This window comes from Oryzias latipes, chromosome 22, assembly GCF_053564925.1.
Source record: "Oryzias latipes strain Hd-rR chromosome 22, Olatipes_Hd-rR_3.1".
NCBI lineage: Eukaryota > Metazoa > Chordata > Actinopteri > Beloniformes > Adrianichthyidae > Oryzias > Oryzias latipes.
The window spans coordinates 26,822,438-26,845,506 of NC_136258.1; the positions used below are offsets into that span (position 1 = coordinate 26,822,438).

At 41.5% G+C, this 23,069-nt stretch overlaps 2 protein-coding genes across 3 annotated transcripts in view; one reads left to right on the top strand and one right to left on the bottom strand.

The window, feature by feature from the left end:
* LOC101170478 (protein phosphatase 1 regulatory subunit 37) overlaps positions 1–5,356 on the bottom strand; it is a 49,155-nt gene extending 43,799 nt beyond the window's left edge. Inside the window, exons 1-2 of one of the 2 annotated variants that reach the window (XM_023951989.2) lie at positions 5,039–5,356; positions 4,836–4,936 (exon numbers count right to left, since the gene is read on the bottom strand). In XM_023951989.2, coding sequence (XP_023807757.2) covers positions 4,836–4,936; positions 5,039–5,180 — 243 coding nt within the window. In that variant the 5' untranslated portion in view covers positions 5,181–5,356. Of the gene's footprint in view, positions 1–3,450; positions 3,843–4,835; positions 4,937–5,038 lie in introns of those variants that run through there. The other variant, XM_078941114.1, reaches the window with a different exon arrangement.
* A 1,951-nt stretch (positions 5,357–7,307) lies between these two features.
* vrk1 (VRK serine/threonine kinase 1) lies at positions 7,308–15,394 on the top strand. Its single transcript, XM_004082147.5, has 13 exons — positions 7,308–7,470; positions 8,436–8,595; positions 8,705–8,760; positions 9,213–9,282; positions 9,675–9,762; positions 9,860–9,968; positions 11,367–11,459; positions 11,944–12,076; positions 12,936–13,056; positions 13,161–13,219; positions 14,151–14,326; positions 14,941–15,034; positions 15,110–15,394. Exons 2-13 carry the CDS (start codon positions 8,436–8,438, stop codon positions 15,250–15,252), a joined length of 1,302 nt encoding a protein of 433 aa, XP_004082195.1. The 5' UTR covers positions 7,308–7,470; the 3' UTR covers positions 15,253–15,394.
* The last annotated feature ends 7,675 nt before the right edge of the window (positions 15,395–23,069 follow it).

A 23,069-nucleotide genomic window follows, 5' to 3' on the forward strand; every position in this document is an offset into this window, starting at 1 on the left:
GTCGTTCACCGTTGGTTACTCTTCTGCGCATTTCACGGTCACACAGTCACACAGGAGATCACAAAAGTTCGCATTTAATTGAAAATGTGAACGGCCTTGCAAAAAAATCTTCTACCACTTTCGGCTTCTCCCATCAGGGATCGCCACAGCGAACAAGTCGCATGGTAAATTTGGCAATGTTTTACGCCGGATGCCCTTCCTGACGCAACCTTCTCAAACCGGGCTTGGGACCGGCACAGAGGTAGAGAAGGGAACAGGGAGCAGCCCGGAGTCGAACCCTGGTTTCACGGACGGAAGGCGCCGCAAACCAGCACGAGCTAAACTGGCTCCGACCTTGCAAAAAAATCTAGATTTTAAAAAAAAAAAATGGGTATTGAGCATTAAGCCCTGCAGTGTGAACGTAGCCTAAATTAAATTCTGGATAGGGTGGTTTCACTTTGTGATGTATTTAGTTGTGGAAACCCTTAAAAAAGTGTTGAACCAGCGTCAAGATTACTGTTACTGTGGCCTCTCATGATCACAGCTGGTGGAACCAACAGTACTGATGCATTTTTTAAGTTCTCAATGTAAAAAAAAAACGTAAAACTTGAGAAGTTTGACTATAGGTTGACATAAACCTTGTTTGACCCTATAAGTTAAAGCTTAAATATTTGTAAAAAGTTACAGTTCAGTGGCCCCCACCAGCCCAAACCTAACATTGTTTACGACTCCTACAAAAATGCCACCAACAGCAATGCTGCTTTATCCACTTACAGCATTTCAAAGGAGTGCAAAGGGCCCCACGGGGGCTCGGAGAAAGCTTTAAATAGTCTTCAGTGCTGATGCTCAGGGGAAAACGCTTCGCGCCTTAAAAGACCTAATTTAATAAATTTGCTCTTTAGGCGTTCCATCTCTTCGATTTGCATCGTCTTATTACAGATTCATTCGCATGCAGCCCTTTTGGTCTAAATATTGCCCCTCTTAACTAATGCTTAACTCTACATATTTGACTCTTTCAGGAGGACCACCTACATTTGTTTCCAGTGCAGTCGGGTTCATTAGCACCTCAGAGATAATACGGCGGCTGTGTGCTTAATGTAAGCACTGCTAAGTCTCTAATTTTCCACAAATAATTCCCCTTGATCTCAAGTGAAATTTATGCGGGGTGAGGGTGGAGAGCGGTGCTTTAATACTGCCGGTCCAAGTAAAGGAACTGTGTACATAAAATTAATTATAAATGGTAAACTGTGTTTCAAGTTACTGCAGGGTGAAAATTAATATTTCCTGTATGTGAAGAATAAATGTGAGATGGTGAGAGTAACAGATCTGCATGTACAGAGAGTTTTGTCTCCTTTCAATTAGAGGCAGATCTCCTCACTTGCAACAAAATGACGCAATACTGCAAGTTCAACTGTTGGTGACCATTATTCTGAAGTTTAATAAACTAGAACATTTCAACACCAGACAGAAATCAGGCCAACACATTCAGAAGGAACCAACACAGAAGAGATCCACATAAACTGCAGTTATCCCTGTTAGACTTAAGCAAAAGCCAAAAACAAGGAGAATTTGTAGGATTAAGCTGAGGAAAAGGGAGAAACAGAGAAAATATGTCCTTCCTTATGTTAAGATGTGTCTGAAAAACTCAAAACCTTTTCCAACACAAAACCTCTCTGTTACTTTCAAACCTGAGACAAAAAGTGGTGTACTCCAAATACAAAACCCAGATGAAGAAGCAGTGCATTGTGGTCCATGCTGTCCAGTGCACTTAGAAGTCTTCCGATCTATTAGGAAAATTAAACAACACCCAACAAATGGATGAGACAGTCTAGCAGAAGCACACCGTCAGAGTAGGACTTTGTAGTTGACCTAAGGGACAGATGACTACTTTGAAGACATCAAAGTTGTGATCTGGACAGAAGGTGAATCGAGGAAGACTCCAACTCTGAGCCACAAAGAGACCTCTGCCAATAGCTGACCATTCTGACAAGGTCTAGATAGCTGGACATTCATGTCGGCTCACATGACATCTTCAGCCTTAAGCCTGAGTCAAAACTGACCTAACGGGGGAATACGGCCGTCTGCGGGTGAAACCCATGCATGTCGGTGGCCCGCACAACATATCAATGTCGCTTGGTGAGCCTGTAGAGCAAACATTTACATGCACAATTTCTTCTTTTAGCAACCTGGGGGCAACAGGTCGTACTAAAAACGAATTCAACACGCAAGGGGAAATAAGGGTGATGAGGTGAGACGCAGACGTTTTGTATGGATTTTCCTTTTGTTTGACCCCCCCCCCCCCCCCCCCCCCCACATCCTGTAAACTGCGCAAGGAGCCAGTTAGTGCTGCCTATAAGTGATAAGTGCGCACTCCTTGCGTGCAGCCTGGTTGTTAGAAATTACGAAATTGAGCAATCAGAGTGTAGTTTGTGTGGGCATCCCATACGGGCGTCCCACAGGCGCTGACGTTTCACCTGCACACCCGTGCTGCATTCTGCAATCAGTAAGTACCCAGTACGCTCACCTCACTGACGACCACAGGACACCGAACAACAGCATCCCCCGTACCTCATGAGTGCATGTTCAAAAACTTAATGATGCATCTAGCAGGTGGATGGCTCGGTGGGCTGGGTGTGGGATTCAGGTTATCTGGGTCCACTTCCCAGGCCGTGCAATGAGCCAAAAATCCAGTTTGGACGCTTTACGCCGTTACCTATCTGGGTCTCCCTGTGCCTTGAAAATACCGGGTTGCGTCAGGAAGGGCTTACAATGTGAAAACTCTGCCAAACCACCTCAGTGAAAGCAGATTTGAAGCCTGACGGGATGTTTCGAAAGGTGAACAACACCAACTTAATGAAGTTTAAGGTGGCCGTATAAAAGGAACCGCAAGACACCTGCGCCCCCCCCAATCTGAATTCCCATCAGCAGTTCCAAGAAAAAAGATACTTGGACGATCAGCCAAACATCTCCCAGATCAACATTTAATGAAGAACAGAATCTTGTCAGAACATGATCAAATGACTGGGAATCTTTACCTGAAAATGTAAGTTTTTTTAGCAAGACATGTACGAGTTTGTTCATTAAAAAAAGACAAAAAAAAAACATTTATATGTGGGTAATTTGGAAAATCAATGATAAGAAGGAGAACACTTTTTAAAAAATAGTTTTTTCCTGAAAAAAAGCGTCTATAAAGTTTTGCAAGATTAGATGCAAAGAAATTGCATTCCTAAATCATTACTAATAAGAAAAAAAAATCAACAACTGTTCTACAACAATGCCTGGTGGTTTTTCTACAAGTGTTTCTCTCATCCAACCATTTTCCTCTGTGTTTTAGGAAGTCCCGCTGTTTCCGCAGGAAGCTGCTTGCTTCCTCCACAGAATATTTAGGGGTTTTCTCATAATTCTGCTCTTAAAGTCATTGTAGAACCAATGACGCTACGCCTCACAAAAACTGTAAATGGATTTTCTTACTGGTAGGAAAACGTCGGAGGTAAATTGTTTCCAGTTAACCTGCTCTATAGCCTTTTGTTTGGAGGGAGGACGCCTCAGTGAGCCTGTCTGAAGCAGCTCCAGCCACATGAGTGAAATGAAGTCCACACGCTCTCAGATCAGCAGCAGACTGAGTCAGGCCGTGCGTGCTCACACGTGTCGCTTGGACTGATTCATGGAGGCGCCTTTGTTTTAATAAAGCCCGGCTTTGCAGCGGGCGCCGACAGCTTCAGCTCCTGCACGGCTGTAGCGTTCATATCGATCCGTGCTGCCGAGCTGTAATGTCATTGCACGGAGCGTTTATTTTATGAGCAGAGTTGCTGATGCCGCTCAAAAACAGAGTTACAAACACTTCTCAAAGCAATAATTCACTCTGCAGCTTTTATCTGTCATGGAATGTGAATGTCCAGCTTTTTCAGGTCAAACTCATGTTTACTAAATTTACACAAAACAGTGAGAATTATTTAAAAAAAAAACTGTCCTGCTGGTGAGTTAGCTTTTAAATGTCATTTTTATTGGTAACATGAACTTTTTCTTGATGTCTCTTTCATATACTATGAAAAGGGTTTGAGCTATTGCATTTAGTACAAAATCTTTTTAATCTTAATAAGCTTTTTGCCTTTATGCTTTCACTTTTTTATGTTCAAATGTTTGCTAGAAATTTTGGGTTTCTTAAATGTAACATGTGATATGCTGAATATTCCACTTACTTCAAACCAACAAGAATTATATGAAACTACAGTTTTTTGGGGGTTTTTGTGGCAAAAATATTACTGGGACTATTTATTAATTAATATTTCACACTAGTTGGTTTGAAGGCATAAGTATGCATTTGTGAACACTATTTGTATTGTGTACATGTTGACATGTGGACATTTTTGCAGCTAACAGGTGTGTTTATAACATTCAAGTGTGTGTGTAGGCAGACCCCGCCCTTTGAGATTTGTATTACATCTGAACCTTACCGTAATGATAAACACCCAGTAGCTTGTTGCTTTATGCTGCTTCATGGTTTTGCACCCCCCCCCTATGATCTCCCTCCTATCCCCCTCTCTCTAACATCCCTCTCTCTTCTTTCCTTCTTTCCTTTTCCGTCCGGTCCAACACAAAATATTTTCAAACATGATTAAAATGAATAAAGTTTGGCCTCAATTACAAAAGGGGTTTATTCAGACATACCTCTGGTTTGTCAGAAGATTCATAACCCCTGTTGTTAAAGTAAAATATGTCCAACACAAGAGGCCTTCAGCTCTCATCTGTTTGCCCAGCTTTTGGACAGGACAAGTTAAAAAAAATATATATATATATATATTGCTGGGACTGCTCCACAAGCCTGTCGGATCAGAGGAAATGAGGTGGGGTTGTACCTGGAGCTGCTGCAGGATCCTCTCTTTGGGTTGGACCTGGTGTTTGCTGCAGCTCTGCTGGTAGGCCTCCAGCACCTCCTCCATAGTGACACAGCGCTCAGCTGAAATATGAACAATCAAGTTTGTCTGATTTTCTGGAGAATCTGCAGTCGCAGAAGTTGCAGGTATGATCAGACTCCAGCTTTTGTGGTTAAACGTCTTACTTGCTCTGTCTCTGTCCTCAACAAAGCTGGACACGATCTGCTCATCAGGAGGAAAGGACACATGTTTTCCACTTTTGCTTATCCTCTTCTGGGGTTTGTTGGCTTCATCTGCATGCTCCTCTTGCTCGCCGCAGCGCGTCATCTCTGCCTTTAAATCTCCGAACAGAAAGTGGTTGTCAGCTAAGCTCAGGCATCATTCTCTCCTCTGTGGAGACATCACTCAACTTCTTCTGATTTGTACTTTGTGGACAAACAGGTAAAGCAGCTCCCTCCACGATGTGGCACCTGGAAAAAAAAAAACAAGACACTGAAGAACCAATATCTTATTCATGAGTTGTGCGCTGGGTTGCAGTTGAAACCTGATATGTTTGTATCAAATGGCACGACTGTGCACATTTACATACCTATTCAAATGCAGCATTTGCAGCAGGAGTCAAAGGTGCACAGGCAGCGAGATGTTTGCTGAAGCAAAGTTTCTCCTGCTTCTTTATGAAGAAACACTACAGGACAAATTCTGAAAACAACAACAGCTCTTTCACTTCAGCCTGCGTGTGAGGAAGGATGACCTTCATCTGTCACTGTCATCCTCATCCATTGTGAATAAAGTCTTTGAATAAAACTTCATAGAAACTAATTCTTTCTTGTGAAAATGTGGTTGTGTTAAAAGTGAAAACCCTGATAGGGTCAGAGATTTAACCATCAAGCTTTTAAAGCTCCTCCTTTTTTGACTTTCTTCATTTTGTTGACACCACAGGAACTTAATCACATTTTCTGATCAAGCAGACTCAACAGATCGGAGTGCACAAACAGCATCATTGCATTTGACACATTATTTTATCTACAAATGGATGATTTGACTGGATTTTTATTATTTTAATATATACAAACACAGGTGCAAAATATAAACAGGTAAATGACTCGGATTTGGCAGCGGTTAGACTTTGGTTGGTGCACAGGCCAGCATGGTGCTCGGCTGTGGTAGAATCTCCAGACCAAACACCCTGTGGATCTAGGTTGGCCCACCTTTGACACTCTGTTGCTAGCATTCAGGTGCCATCTGACTCTTTTCTGAAATAGTTTTGTTGCTTCTTACCGGGAGCGAAACAGACAGGTTGTTGCACATATTTTAGAATTAGCCATCTATTTTTTGAGCAAGTGAGGGATATTCTTATCCTTAAGGCAGGATAATTCCTTATAATTCAACTGATATGGATGCTTAAACCTTACCTGAGGACATCTAAACTCTAATAGACAGACTCACACACATGGGTAATATAAATCTAACTGTGCTGATGACATGACATTGACAACCTTTTTAACTGCATTTTCTATTAAGGATGTGAATGTTAGAGAAGTTCCTGCTTCTAAATCAGGACAAAAGTGAAGTTTTAGCTCTGAGGCAGAGAAAGTCAGTATAGTTGCAAAGTAACTATACTAAGGGACAAAGTCAGGATCTTCAGGGGGACATTTTCCAGGATTTTCCTGGACTTTCATCCAGGATCAGAAAGACAGAGTCACTTTAATTTAGTTGTTTTGTTACTTTTACCATATTAACCTCTGATAGTCCTCAGATCCTCATGTTCAGGCCTCTTTACTGATTCAAGAGTCAGACCCACAGTGAGATCTGTTCAAATACTGTGGGCTCCAATTTATTTACAGTGTGGAGACTTTAAAAAAAAAGACTTGAGACATATAACTTTTAATTTTATCAATATTTAACTGTTCCCATTTTTTATTTTTAGGTTTATGCATTTATACTGTGTATAGAGTCTATTTTCTGAAAAATGACAATAGTAATTGGGTGTTCCTTTTTATTGGTAAATACCGCTTAGTATGTTCCCATCCTCAAAAATAATGCATCTTTTTAAACTTTAATGATTAATTAAAAGTTTTCTTTGTTTGAAATTCATTTCTGTTGTACTCCATTTTTTCCTGCAGTTTGACCATGTTCCTAGGATCTTTCCTATTAAATACTACTTTTAGATTGATGTTTTCAAGAAGGTAGATGGGATTTCTTTTGTTTGTTTGTGGCCACAAAAAAAATTAAAAAAAATTAAACCATATATTTAAAGTAATTCTCAACTATAGTTACTGCTTCTTTTTAAATAAAAAATAACTTTCAGAAACCTTTTTTATGTTTTTAATGCTACGTTCTGCATTTGCAATGTATTAAAAAAAATAATTTTGTTTTAATTTTTTTTTTTAAAGTTTTTTCTACATTTTTATTTTCTAAACAAATATTTATTTGGGGACAGTAACGTTTCATTTTGGGCAATACAGTTTAAAAAAAAATCCCGTATCTCTACTTCCGGTAGTCATTCCACCAATAGACAATCGAGGCTTAGTGACGCAACTTCCTGACCGGCAAGTTTGCGGGAAGTTTGTTCCGTAAACACTTAAGCCCTAAATCAACCGCGATCATTTATATTGCGGTAAGTATGTTTTGTTAACACCTTAAGAATATATATTTAGATGGTAAATCGGGACAGACAGCAAAAAAACGCCGTTATTTTGCGAAATATCGTAACAGTTTGACGGAACAAATCAAAACGAGGCAGTTAGTTAGCTAACCTCAAGCTAACCGGTCATCTAAAAATGCTCGACGCCGTTTGTCCATCAACAACAACTGTGTTTACTGCGTATTACGTTCAGATTGGTGATGCTGATTAGTTATTTGCTGCCTGGAGTTCGTGTTCGTGTTTTTTTTTTGGTAAATATTCCATGGATGGTTCGTGTTTGTTTTCTGGTTTTGTAAATGCGTCACATAAATAAACAAAGTTCCCACTTTATCCAAATAATGGATTTCTGCCATCAGATTTGAGGTTAACTTAAAGCGAGCAGTCTGCTGAAAGCTTCACTGCTGATTTTAAACCGATATATGTTAATAAAGTGGGACTTCTTACGTGTTAAGTTTTAATGAGTCTTCCGTCGAAAGAGCAAACAAATAATAATCTCCGTAATATTAATTCATCTGATTTCCAAATCTCAAAATTGCAATGCTATAATTGTACTTTTCACTTGAATACACATAATGTCTTTCTTTTTCTTTTTTTAAACTATTTTCAAACATGCAAATGACCAAAGTGAAACTATAATTGAAGCTTTAATGAATAAAAAATAAAAAATAAATACAATAATTTTTATTGTGTTGGTTCCAGGTTTTAAAAAATCCGAATTCTAAAATCTTTTTTTTTTGTTACTTTCTTCTCATAATCAAAAAAGGAGTTTCCTAGAAAATGATCCTTTTAATCTGATGAGTCGTATAAAACATAACATCTCAAATGTGTCTAAACATAGATTGTGTATCAAAATCATTGTTTTTGTAGGTTTTTTTTCTTCTGTTGGGTGAATCCTGTTAACCCCTCTGATCGCCCCCCCTCTCCCCCCCATGTCTCAGATGCCCCCTAAAGCCAAAGCGACCGGCAGAGCCAGAGCTCCTGCGAAGAGGAAGCTGGCCGAGGAGTTTCCCCCTGGAGAAGTTCTCACAGACACCGGGAAGAAATCCTGGAAGCTGGGAGCTCCGGTGGGCCAGGGGGGGTTCGGCCTGATTTATCTGGGTGAGAAAAGCTTTGCAGTTAGAGATGAATGTTTGACCCTTGTGACGCGACTGCCAGCATTTCCAGATGTGTTACGCAAACTGCTGTCCATCTCTTTCTTCATCCTCAGCGGATCAGAACTCTGACAAACCTGTTGGTAAAGAAGCGCCGTACGTCATCAAAGTGGTAAGGCTTTACAAGTCTGCTCATCTTTCCTGTCATCATCTCCACTGACTTGTGACTACGGGGGGCAGAACCTTTTCAGGGGCCGCCCCTAAACTCTGGAACCGTCTCCCTTTTTCCGTGAGGTCTGCCAGATCCTCATGAATTTAAATCTTTGTTAAAAGATTTTACATTAGGTTTTAACATCAGAGTGGATGACAATCAGGCCAGCTCTATTAGTGTTTCTATTAACGTGGATTTTACTGTTTTACTTTGGATCTCTGGTAGATGTTAAAGCGGTTTACCAATAAAGATTGATTGATTTGGTGTTTCTGACTTTTTGCAATACTATTCTGGAGCAGGAGAGTGTTTTCATTTTTCTGTGTGAGTTCGCTGTGATCCTGTGACTTCCAGGATCTTACATTCAAATCCAGAGCTGATGTGTCGTTTAAAAAAAACTACATTTTCTGCCACAGGAACCCAGCGAAAACGGGCCGCTGTTCTCCGAGCTGCATTTCTACATGAGAGCCGCCAAGCCCGATCTCAGTAAGTTGCAGCTTCACTCTTCGTCAGTACTCCTCGCCGTCACGGGAACCTCCAATCCGATGCAAACAAATAAAAGAATCAAACTTTCTTAATTAAAGAGAGGATGTTAGAGCGGAGGATAACAGCTGGCCTGAAGGGGGAACTGGGCTCTGGGGGCCACAGCTCTGCATTGAATATAATAACATTCCAAATGTCAATCCCCCCGACAATTAACTGCAGTATTACTAAGAAACCAAAGGCTCATCTTTTATTCATGTATTTGTCCCTGCAGCAGATTAACTGTTGGTCACGCTGGCCAGCGCTAAAAAACAAAAACAAACGTCTGTCTTCACAGTCCAGGATCTGGGCTCTCCAGTCTGTTCTGAGTCTTTGTTTCTTTGCTTGTCTTGCAGTCCAGACCTGGATGAAGACCCAGAAGTTGAAGCATTTGGGGGTTCCCCGTTATTGGGGCTCCGGTCTGCATGAGAAAGGAGGGAAAAGGTAAGACCGGGTTCCCCCGTCTTTGACTCTGGACTTGAGATCGGGAGGGTTTTCTTGTGGAACACACAGCAGAAACCTCCCTCTCTGCCCCTGGCAGGTATCGCTTCATGGTGATTGACAGACTCGGCACAGACCTGCAGAAGAAGTTTGAAGAATGTGGGAAGAGATTCCCCAGAAAACTGGTCCTGCAGCTCGGTCTCCGCCTGGTTGGTTGATGAGGAGAATGGTGTTCTATTAGCTTAAAACACATAGCACTGCATTGTGTCAAAACACAGAGTTTAGGGCTGCAGAAATCTCTGTTGCTTAACTCTAAACACAGATTCTAGAAAACTAAGTTTACTCCGAGCTTATATAATAATGCATCTTTAGTTGACCGTTTACCTCGCCTTTGCTCCTGCTCCTACACCTGGCTGTGGATCCTGCCTCTGGCTCATCTCTGGCTCGTCTCTGCTCTGTACCTGACCGTTTACCTCGTCTCTGCTCCTGCTCCTACACCTGGCTGTGGATCCTGCCTCTGGCTCATCTCTGGCTCGTCTCTGCTCTGTACCTGACCGTTTACCTCGTCTCTGCTCCTGCTCCTACACGTGGCTGTGGTTCCTGTCTCCGGCTCGACTCGCGCCTTTGACTGTCCCCACAACCACGGCTGGATGAAGCTCGTCTGCTGGACTTTTATATATGTAGTTGTAGATTTAGATAAGTTAATTCTTCTCTAAGATTTCTGGTAAATCGCCTGTCCGTCCTGGGGGAGGATCCCTCCTTCATGTGGGCACCCCTGAGGTTTCTTCGTTTTTTCCGGAATCCGGTTTTTTTGGGAGTTTTTCCTTACCGCGAAGGGCGGTCTAAGGGCAGGGATGCCAGTATAGCTTAGTCAGTTTGTTAGTTCATTTTAGTATTTTTCTATTGAACTCTTTGTATTCGTGATCCTTTTGATTTCATGTTTTACTTCGAAGCCCATCGAGACGACTGTTGTTGTGATTTTGGGCTATACAAATAAAATTGAATTGAATTGAATTGAATAGTTGTGGATCTGCCAAAACTTCCAGGTAGGGTTAAAAAACGAGAACAACAAACTTTAAAAACAGCGATTACTTGTATTCTCTTTTTACGTTCACCCAGCTACTCCGGTTTTCCCGGTTAGCCTTGAATGAAGATCTTTTAAAGCATTATGCCAATTGTTTAGCATGTAGAATTAAACATGTAAAACTTTGAAGCAGTTTCCTTCTCTGTGAAGTCTGACGCTGGGAAACCTGAACGAGACTTGAACACGCTACGACAGCTCCAGCTGCAGCTACAGCATCTCTGCTGCAGCTACAACAGCTCCAGCTGCAGCTACGACAGCTCCAGCCGCAGCTACAGCATCTCTGCTGCAGCTACAACAGCTCCAGCTGCAGCTACGACAGCTCCAGCTGCAGCTACGACAGCTCCAGCTGCAGCTACAGCATCTCTGCTGCAGCTACGACAGCTCCAGCTGCAGCTACGACAGCTCCAGCTGCAGCTACGACAGCTCCAGCTGCAGCTACAGCATCTCTGCTGCCATCTAGTGTTTGTTTGTCTATAGCAAGACAATAAACGAGATGTGGTTGAACTCTCCTGTGTGTTTTCAGCTGGACATTTTGGAGTTCATCCACGAGCATGAGTACGTGCACGCCGACGTCAAAGCGTCCAACCTCATGCTGAGCCACAGTGACCCCAACCAGGTCAGTTCATGTGGGGAAACCCCCGGCCTTCAGCTCTGCTGCTGGAAGCCGGGATGGATGAAGGTTTTGGTTGAAGCTCCCTCATTCCGCTTCATTAGACTCTATTCTAACCTGCTGTGTGTGGGTGTAGGTGTGTGTCTAAAGATTAGAAAGCAGCAGAGGTTTTTTTATTTTTGTATTATTTTTAGCAAACACAATTGGAACAGGCGCGGGTATTTAATTTGGAGATTAATAATGGATTGTTTGTGTTGTTTTTAAATGACACTATAAAAATGAGCCCTCAGGATTCTATGCTTAATTGTCCTCTGTTTTGTTTTTTTGTTTCTGTTGATGGACTGTAGCTGTGTCACTTATTTAAGCCAGAAAGAATCTAGACTGAGCAAAGATTTCGAGTCCAAAAAGAACTTGTGGTTCTGGAAGTTGTCCGTTCTTCTCGTTGATCACAGCGGGTTCATCTGGTTTCCCGGTTCTGCTGGCTGTGCAGGTTTATCTGGTAGATTACGGCCTGGCATACAGATACGCTCCTGATGGCGTCCTGAAAGAGTACAAGGAGGATCCCAAGAAATGCCACGATGGAACCATAGAGTTCACCAGCATCGATGCCCACAAAGGAGTCGGTGCGTACGAGTCCGCTCTGAAACTCAGATCCACTTACTGACTGTAATATGATTAAACTCATATCCTGAATGAAACCCAGCCGTGGAAATGAGCGAATCCAATCATTTTAGACACAATAAGATCAGGCCGAGGAGAAAATCTGACCTTTTTGGATGTAAACATCTCCTTTGCCAAAAGCCCAAATATAACTACAATGTGGAAAAAAGAGAGTTTATTTCTATGTTAAAGAAATATAAAACACGAAATGTAAAAACAGGATTGATGCTAAAGTTATACTTTTTGTTGCTGTTTTACATTTTGAGTTAAAACCGATTGTTGAGATTTTCTGGAATCACAGTCAAAGTGTTTTTCTAAACTCAGAAATGAAACAAAGACAGTCAATATTGTTAGTGCAGAAAGTCGAACCGGTTCTTGGAAAGCTCTCATTCACAATGGGCTGCACGATGTGAGGAAAACTCGCGATGTACGACATTAATGATCAACATTGCGATGATGACATAACTTTTGATGCATGTACAAATACCAAAACAACCAAAAACAGAAAATGCAACAATTTAATTTGAATAAGAGTCAAAATACCTTAATTTACACTCCAAATGACCCTCGTCTACATAAGAGGCAAACATCTAACATGAAGGCTCCGTCTGATTGGTCAAACGCATAAATGGATTTATTCAACTCATTAAACACTTCAAGCTGCCATCAGATTAAAGGTTCGGCATTTATTGTGATTTTCGCCGTATTTTGCGTTATGGACATCGCAATAACGACAAATTTGCGATTTATTGTACAGGCCTAGCTCAGAATCTTGTTACTCGTGCTCATGGTTCAGCTCCTCACGTCTTGGTTCGTCTGCAGCTCCTTGCAGGCGGGGCGACTTGGAGATCCTGTCCTACTGCATGGTTCAGTGGCTGTGCGGACGTCTGCCTTGGGAGGACAAGCTCCAAGACCCCGTCTACGTCAGAGACTCCAAGATCAGGTGGAGCGCCGGCGCCGCTTCACGCGGGGCGTCCCAGATGTCAACTGATCTGTGTTCAGGTGGAAGTAAACAGCTGCTCTCTGTGTGTTTTTTTTCTCCCACAGGAGTCAAGAAAACATCTCAGAGTTTATGTCCAAGTGTTTTTCCTCTCAAGAGAAACCCGGTAAGAGACGAACAATGCACGCCGGGGTGGGTTGGCACCTTCCTCCTGCTCAGACAGAGAAAAAAAACATCTTAGCTGTGAGCCAGAAGAAAACACTTTAACCTTATAAAAAGAACTGAAATGAAAACCAGACGTTAAATTCTGCTGATATGGTAGAAACAGTCAAATGGATCCACAGACGTCTTTGTTTGGGGCATTTGTCCTTAAAGTCCCACTCCCGTCATCTTTTCATCCATTTAAAATGTTTCAAACTAGAAATGAAACAAATGTTTAGAGCTGTTTGAAAAGGGCAACAAATACTCTCCTTGATGGGAATTGACTGTAATGGTCCTCATTCATATCAGCCAATGGGATTCAAGCAGTCGTTGATATAAGAGCTTCAATTAACTGAAGAAACTGTTCTGTCGGTTTATAATGATCAAAAATGAATTCCCTGATGCACACTTTGTTATTATTACATATATTTTCTCAGATATTATTCAAGTTTCAAATTTGCATTTCACAATAAAAGCATTAAAAAATATATCCTTATGTAATTATGAACTGTAGAGCAGCTGGGTCTTTGGCAGAGGTTAAAATCCTCCGACAAACGCTCAGCAGGCGTTAGCCCGAACTGCAGATGTCTGTTTTGACGTTTGTTTGGGGAAACGCGGCGTCGGCTCTTTAAACCTGAAGGAAGAGACGTCGGCCCGGCTTCCTTCCGCGTGGACGAGCAGCAGAGACGTTTGTGTGCAAACTGAGCCCGACCGGTCGCTGCAGCCAGAGTCCGCATCGGGATGACAGGCGAGGTCGGTTTGCTCAGGTCCAGCAGACAAACTGCATTTAGTTCACAGACGGCGAGCCAAGCGGGGCCTTATTTTGAAAGAAAACACGACGTGGGATTCATTATTCATTTGCTCCATGTTTTGGTCTAAAAATCCTCCTGTTGCAGATGAGATCCAGAGGTTCATGGAGGAGGTGAAGTCTCTGGGGTACAAGGACAAGCCTCGGTACGAGAAGCTGCGCTCCGTCCTGCAGAGCGGACTCAAGAGTTTGCAGCAGAAAGACGACGGGCAGCTGGAGTTCACCGCCGTCAGCGGAGCGGCGCCTGCTCCTGCTCCTGCCAAGGTCAGCACGTGTCCATCTGCTGGTACCAACGCAGAAACAGGAGCCGCTTCTCTGGACTCCATTCTGGTCTGGAGATGCTGAAGGCGGGAGGGGGCTCAATGCACCCTCAGAGTTAGAAGATTTCCTGCATTCTTGGGTCAAATTAAGATTTTGGAGAGCGATGAGATAACTTTGAGGACTTCTAAGATTTTCTTATGAGCTTTCTAAGTTCAGAACAGAGCTTCAAGCCTCTGATTAAAGTTCATCTTCATAGCAGCCCCACCAATCCTGCTTTCATTTTTGCTCTTTTGCTTCGTTCCTTTTTTTTTTTTTTGGTCTTGCTCCGGGTTTTCTGGGAGATTCCGTGGCGTTTCCTCCTGAAAGGTCAGCGGGCCTCTGCTCCGATTTTTGTTTGTAATTATCTCACCAATCTGTTCAGCTCAGCAGGCGCCGCGCCAACAGAACGACGGAAACAAGAGCAGAGGGAGGACGGCGCCGTCACACAGGGAGGGGGGGGAGGAGGGGGGGGGGAAAGAATTCAGATTAGAGGATTTTCTTTGGATCCTTGCTGGTTCTGAAGAGTTTGGTCAAAGACCTTCATCTCATTTGTGCCACTGTTACTTTTTTCTCTCCAGAAGACAAGAAAGAGAAAGATGGCGGCAGATAAACCAGAGGAGGGGGGCTCTAACGACACCCCTATCAAGAAGACGAGAGAAGTGAAAAAGAAAGGTGGGTTAGCCCCTTTTGTAAAAGAAAAAAGAAAAAAGTTCTGATTCTGTAGCATCCGTTTACTTTCTCCTGCAGAGGTAAACGGAGTGAAGAAAAGCCCCAGAAAGCCTCCAGCATCCCGGAAAGTTCCCGCCAAGTCCAAACTGGTGGAGATGAGCACCCAGACGTCGCCGGGACTCGTCCAGAAATCCAGAGGCAGGAAGAAAGCCAACCCGTGAACTTTCCTCCGTTTTTTCTACCGTTCACGCTCCCGTCCTTCCTCTGCTTTTTACTCACAGCCAGTGTTTGTTTGTTTGTTGCCTTGAAGGAAGAGCTGTTGAAATAAATGGAAATAAAGTCACTCTCTTATTTAGAAAGAAATGTTTTCACATCAAACTGAAATCCTGAAGGACACAACAACAGATGCTGGGAATCAAACCATCAACCCGTCTGCAGACAGCTGCTTTACTGACGAGGAAAAAGCAAAACAATTGAGGAAAGAATATGAAGAAAGACGATGAAAAATGACCCAAAAACTCAACTAAATGGAAAGTACAACCGTCCAGGAAATGGACCGAGAAAACAGGACTGAAATAAAAATACAAAAAAAATAAGAAGGAAGCAATAAAATAAAAGATTTAAAAAAATGACAAACTAAATCCAAAAGATGAGATTAAAAAAAAGACGAAGAAAATAAAGTTTATGAACATTTTTAAAAGGATTAAAAATAGAAAAGCTTTTCATTTTCCACAGAAACCTTCATTTTCCAGCCGTCCCTGACCCCCACCCCCCACATGAACTCCCACAGGCTCCCCTCCCCATGAAGGAAGACATCTCTAATATTGCTGTTGAGAGGGCCCCCGGGGCCCCCTGTGGTGGCTGGTGGCTTTCCATCGATCGCTGCAGCCCCCACGTGAGTAAAGAGCCCCACACCCCCCCCAGTCTGACCTTATGGACGCCACAGCCACGGGCCCTCAGCAGGGGGCAGCAGTGCATAATGATAGCAAATGGATGCAGGAGGGTGGGGGTGGGGGGCAGGGTTACCTGTGGCTGCCTGGTCAGGACTGGCAGCAGCGGACAAACACCCCCCACCCCACCCCCGGTCAATAACTCGATGACAGTTTCCTGTGTTTGTGACAATTGTCTGCATTTTCCTGTTTTTACTGTAGGAAAATTCCAAAATATTGAAAGGGGGGTCTAAATATGAAAGGTCAGTATGGGGGGTGTTTAATAGGTTTTTCTCCTCATTTTTCTGTGTATAATTGTTTGGAAAAACTTCAGGATTCAAAACGGACAAACTGCATCTCCTCAAAAATAGATTCCAAACCAGTTTTTGCTTTAGAATCTGTTTAATTCACCTGTCAGGTGAACAAAATCTCTTTCCTATCAGCAGCATTGACAATAACAACCCAAAACATTGGGAAACCATAGGTGGGCCGTCCACTCATCCATAAAAAAAATATGTTCTATTTTTATTAAACTGTAAAGATTTGATGTGAAAATGCAATGAGGTTTCCTTTTTTAGTGTAATTTACTTTTTAATTTTTTTTTTTACATTGGAATCAATGAGAAGTTGCTCTTCTCTGAAAGCTGCGTCCAGGAGAAGGGCAGAACTGCAACACATCTAGGTTTGTCTCAAACTCAAGAAGGAAAACCTTTGCTCATAAAGACCATTTCTCCCTCAAGAAAACACAAAAAATGTCGACCGACAAATGAGATTCAAACAACTTCTACAGTTACAGGATGGAAGCCTCTCAGGGTCAGCAGGAAAAAAAAGCACAACCTAATTTTCACAGCCTAATTCTGAATTTGGTCCTTTTTTGTTTGTTTTTCTGTCATAAACGACAGATAGAGAAATAAACGTCTGTTCACGTTTTTATTTATCTGCCGTGTTAAAAACTTGTTAATGATACAAATACAAAACTAAATGTGCAAAATGCAAAAATACTGCATTGAAAAAGTGATTAAAAAGTTTGCCCGGTTTAGCTTAATTTCTTCTTTTTTTATGTTTGTTGACTTTGTTAAAATAAACGGAAAAGACAAAAAAAAATGAAGAAACGTTTAAATGCTTTTTAAAGCTTCCCCCCCCCATTCATTGTATGGAGACTTGGAACATTTCAAAATGTAGAGTATTATATTCTGTTAGAGTTCTGCACATCTGATCACTTTTTCCTGATCTGGACACTAAAACAATGGAAACCGTAAACACATTCAGCTGTTTATTTAATTTTTTGAAGGTAGAAATATTTTAAATAAATCAGAGAACTAGAATAAGAGGGTAAATCTTGCACGAGCCGTATGTATTATTTAAAAAAAAATGGGTTCGTCGAGTAAATGAAAAAAAAAAAAAAAGTTTGGCAGATGGGGTTGAAGGTTTATGACAGGAGGCCAAACTCAAAATCACCAAATCAACCCAATTTTCAGCACCTGCGTGGATTTCTGACAGTCTGGAGTCTGTTGTGACCGCATTAGATGGAGAAGAGAACTCAAATCTAAGTCATTTCTCTTTTCATTGTGCTTTAATGTAAATCACATGGAGCTCTTTGTCTTGCGCTGGTGAATAATGTGCTGTGTCAGTGGCCTCCTGCGTCTCCTGCCTGCCTTCCCTGGCTGCTCGATTGTCACAGCTTCCACAATAAATCTGCATTTCACCCTCCCCGCTTTCTATTCCGCCCACCTTCCATCCCCAAAAAGTCTGATTAAAAACTTTCCAGCAGTAGCAATCATCCACACCTCCCTCCCTCTTTAGGCTCCTGGATGAAAAAACGTGATGAGATTTCACTCTATTTGTGCTGTAATTCTGCCCAAAACACAGAACTATGCACCCAGGTTCCAGGTGTGTGTGTGTGTGTGTGGGTGAAGTTACGCTACATTTGCCGTTCCAGTTGTGTGTAAATATTAGAAAGCAGTGGGTTCCTGGCGTGAGGAGAAGCCAGCCAAAGCGGCGGCGTCCTTATCGGCATTGTGCTCAGACTCCGGCGTGCTCCTGCTGTTTGTAATCTGCAGCCGCCGCTGTGAGCAAAACTGGACAGGCATTTATTGTCCCAGCAGGAGGACGCTTGACAAGAGAATGTTAAACACTCTGCTACCTGCAATTTCAAAAGGCGATAGCAGGCATGATAAAATGTACACACACATTTAATTTCGGCTCTTCTCAAAGCTCAGAAAAAAGAATCAACAGCATTTTTTTTCCCTTTCTTTCAGTTGTTTCTCCTCACTGTTGTGGGTCTGCTTCTTTCTTCAGGGCTTATCCAACAGAAAATGACCAAACAAGGCATTTAGATTGATTTCTTGCTGCCAACAAGAGTTCAATTGGAAAGTTTGTCCTCCCTGCCAGCACCTTTACCTCATCATTCATGCTAAAAAAATAAAATAAAGAAAGTGTTTTTTTTTCTGTAACGTCATTTGTCTTGGAATAAAATGTATTTGAGGGTTTAAGAGGGCCAGTCAATTGAGCTCAATCATCATAAATGTATGAATTTTATGGAAAAATGAATGAACATTGATCTGAACAGTTCAGTCCATCATCCATGTTGTGCTTTCAGATCCAACCAGATTGGTCTCTTTGTGATTATCTTCTTTGATTATGTCTATGAAGACTCTCATTCATCCAGGTTGGTTCCAGTGTAGTAGGTTTAAGGAATGTCATCTGGACTTAGTTTTAAAGTTAGAAGACGTTTCGCCTCTTGTCCAAGAGGCTTTGTCAATTCTGAATTAGCTGGTCTAAGAGCTGGTATATATATGCATCCATGGGGGAGGAGTCAGACCTGAAACTGGAGGTATTGTCCACTTAGCCTACATGGTTTCGGGTCGTTAATAGTCTTTGATAATGCGATTAATAATAAATTTAATATGTGCGATTGCATAACATTTAGCCGGTGCTAATCCAAAACGAAATGTAGGTTTCTCCCAAAAGCATAATGCCTGCAGAGCCTTGGAATTGAACCTCTGGCCAACTAATTGGCAGACGGCTGTTCTGATTTACAACCACCTCGCCCTGTAGCTGAAGAAGACCTGATGAACTTATGCAGAACGAGCAGAAACCTGCCAGTTTTATTTCCACTTCACCACATATTGTGGGCGCTCCAAGTGTCTGCGTCTTTCTGAACCAGGATGTCTTTGAAAGCATCATCCAGGGGCGTCAGTCAAGGGGGACTTTAGCCTCTTTGATGCACTAAAGTCTATGTTTTTTTTTACATCAGACTTCCCTTCATGTTCATAAAAAAACTCAAGATTTTCTGGGTTCAGTTTTGCATTTTCCCACAGCGCTTATTTCACTTGAACACCACACGGCAGCTTTCTAGAAGTTCCAAATTTGGAGGACCCAATGGCAGAACATTCAGGGTTTTGTTTTCTCTCCAGCCTCTAAATCCTATAAAAAAAAAGGTTAAACAAAAGTCGTTGAACTTCAGACGTACTCATTTTTTTACACAGCGAGTGTCAGCACAACAACATACGGTAGTGTCACACACACACACTGTCCTCAGCTACAGCAAAGTTTGAATGTAAGGTGGAATATACCAAGGTAACCCCCCCCCCCGTAAACCTGATTCATTTTATTTGCTCTAATTTGACTTTAATAGGTTAGGTTGCAAAAATGAGTACCTGTAGATGTTATTCTGCGACGGTTATTAAGAAGAAACCAAACGACATGGTCACCGTTATGGGCTGTTTGTACCTAAGGCTGTATTGAACCTAATAAAGGAGGAAGGCGGCTACTTAGCTTTAGGTTGAAATGACAGTAGGGCTAAAGGCAAAACATAGACATAGTTACACTAGACAAACACATGTGGTCACATTAAATACATGGCTTGTTATTGTTGAAGAGTTTTAATAAATACCTTCAGAAGCTGTAGTAAAATGATTTCAAACACAAAAGCATCTGATGTCTAGGCTCTTTATCTTTCTCTTTTGACCCCCCCCCCCCCCCCCACACACACACACAAAACGTTTGGCGGAAGGAGTGCTTTCTGTTCCCCTGGTCCGGCTGGGAGACTGGCCCCAGGCGGCGCCCCCGTTGACTGGGGCCAGGCTGCAGTGGCTCTGAGAAGGAGCGCTTTAGATGAGGTGAAGGAGCGTGTCGGTGGTCCACAGGGAGGTCATGCTCATTCAACAAACACAGAGGGCCGGTGGGGAGCCTCAGGCAACGTCCCACACTGGGGCCACAGAACAATGTTGTGGTGAAAGTCTTTGGGTTGAGGAACATCAGAGCGGAGGTCACCCGAGGAACAGATTCGGAGTCTGTCCTCACTCTGGCTCGCTGTGGGTCTCATTACAAAGGAGATAAACTGTAGTTTCTTTTAAAGTGGTAAGAGAACTAATAAAACATACAAAATAAATATAGCATATCATAAACCTTATCTGTTGCTGTTTCTTTAAAGATCTCCAAAAGAGAAAAATGGACTGTATAAGAAAACTTGTGTCCATTTTTTATGATTTCTCTGATACTTGTTTTTATCAAAGACGACATGTTGCAGAATATTTCAATTAAACATAAACTTTATTGTAATTGAAAAATAACAAAATATATACAGTTTTGAATGAACATGTGTGAACCCACAAGGATCTATTAGGAAATATCTCTTCATTATCTTAGCACATAAGAAAACCCTCTCAGATTTACTTTAAAAAATTAGATCCGATTTCTTTTCTGGGCTTTGAATCTCCTCTGAGCATCCCATCCATCGTGGTGCTGTCAGTTGAGACGGCACACAGACTTCCCATGATGCAAAGTTGTAGTTTGTTACAGTAAAGGATCCATTGCTGATTTATTTCAATGTGTTTCCTCCAGATGAAAGAACTTTTTTTTCCCAATCCATGCAGGCTTAGTGCTCCAGTGTTTTAATAGTGGATTCAGTAGTTAAAGATAAATTATGACATTTAGAAGAATTGAACTTGAAATAAATCACTTATACTATTTGTTCAAATAAGGGTGAGTTTAAATTGATTTGGCTTTGAATGCTTCAGACGTTTGAATTTTAAAAGTAGGAGGGGCTCCAGATTTTGTTAAAATGAATTGAATGTTTTATTTTTCAAGATCAACAAAAACACTTGTGACCTAATAAATGATTGCATTTACATGCTTCATGTTTATTTTAAGCGAACTGATATTACACTTACCAGAGCACAACTGAGCAGTAAATATGTTATCATCAGAGGGCCTCGTTTCTTCAGTCACTGCATATTTCATATTTGCATGGAGGAGCAAGAGATAAACAACGGCTAGCAAAGAGCAAAACTTCCCATCGCCGCATGAAAATTTCCCAGCAGCCTTCTTCTCCCCGCTCTGCACCCTCCATGTCTGTGACCGTTTCATCCTACTTTTTCAACCAGTTGCTCTGATGCCACTGATAGGCAGTAATTAACTGGTTCTTTGCCCTGTAAACCAGCTCTCCTGGGCCAGTCGCTACATGGAAATTCAACGCTGTGATGTCTGCCCAGAAAACGTGGCAGATCTTAAGCTTCACTGTGTGTGTGTTAGAGCTAAATGGTGAAAAACCCGTACTGAGATGTTTAAACCTTATTATTCTGCAGGAATGGTGTTTATGGTTTGATTCATTTGGGGTCATCAATGTCAAACATTTCAAAAATACTGATGTTGTTGCAAGTTGATGTTGGGAGATTTTATGCAGAGATGATAGTCTAGAATAAATCTATTAATTTAGGTTTAGGTTCTTGGTGTCACTGCTAAATCTCAAATCCTCACCCAGCACTTTTGTCTAGTTTCTTCTTTAAATATAATTTTTTCACAGTTGATACAAGACAAAACTAACTTACCAGTAATTTTCAAGTGAGATCTATTGACTTGTTTTTAGACAACCTAAAATATATATTGAGTTGTTGGATCTTGAAAACATCTTCAATACCTTGAATGAAACATTTTTTTTATTTACTTTATGTAACATTTTTTAAGGATAAACTTCATTGTGAATAACAGACTTGATTTCAGGAAACTGGAAAGTCTTATTTGACTCATAGCAGAGCAAAATATGTCAATTTGAGTGTTTATAGAGCATTTTAAGTTTTAAGGGATCTTACCGCCTTTTCCTCTGGCAGTTTTTTTCACCTATAACGAGGAAAAAGCTTCTTGTTTTTTTTCTTCTAACTTTCTTTGGGTAGGACAGTTTTTCCAGTGTGATTACCCGATTGAAACTTGTTGAAAAAGGAAACATATTGGGAGCCAAATAAGTTTGGGAGAGCGTGCAAACAGAGAGCTCTCTGCAGGGAGGGAGGGGTGGGGTTGTGCCTACAGTATCACTCACAACTTAGAGGTCGTTCGTCTTTTTCTTTTGACTTTTATTTGCATCCATTTGACCAGAGAATACCTGTGAATATCCCATGGCATGTTCGATATATGGATGTGGTTGCATAGATACATAATCTGGGAATTTGTTTGTCAAAGACCAGTGGAAACGCTTTGGATATAACTCAAAGGTTAATTGGAATGGGACATTACCAAGTACAACTGATTGGAAATGGGAAATACAGAACATAAAAATCAAAGTTTTCAAAATTTGGACATTTCCATGACTCATGTAGTTGTCCAGGAAAATGTTTGTCTATATTGAATTTAACAGAGAAATGTCTGTTTTTGATGTCTCTGGCTTTCTTCTTGTTCCCTTTCGCCCCCCATTTCAACTTGCAGTTGTCATTTGCCAGTTTTTGATTTATTTGTACCTCTTTAAATGTGCTGGTCTTATAAAAGTGATAGCAACACAGTGAAAAAGCCATAGAAAAATGTAAAAGAACAAAGGAACCACATGGTGACCCATTTCAGTTTAGCATCCACTTAATCAGAATTAAAAAAAGAAGACGGTTTTCACGTTTTTACTTGATAGTGCCAACTGTCTACCTGTATTAATGTATACATTCATTTAGACACAAGTACACTTTTGAATTGAATCAAAGACCTACTCTAACATTTTAGTTTGTAATCCAGAAACAACAATGGTGAGAATACCACCCCCCCCCCCTCACAGTCTATGCAGAATCGAGGCCCCTTTTAGCACCATCATTACAATAAAATATACAATTACGATCATGTGACCTCCACTGC

Coding starts and splice junctions, on each gene's coding strand:
- vrk1 (XM_004082147.5), top strand. CDS start 8,436: ATGCCCCCTAAAGCCAAAGCGACCGGCAGAGCCAGAGCTCCTGCGAAG. Junction 8,596..8,704: donor GTTCGGCCTGATTTATCTGG/GTGAGAAAAGCT, acceptor CTTCATCCTCAG/CGGATCAGAACTCTGACAAA. Junction 11,460..11,943: donor GCCACAGTGACCCCAACCAG/GTCAGTTCATGT, acceptor CTGGCTGTGCAG/GTTTATCTGGTAGATTACGG.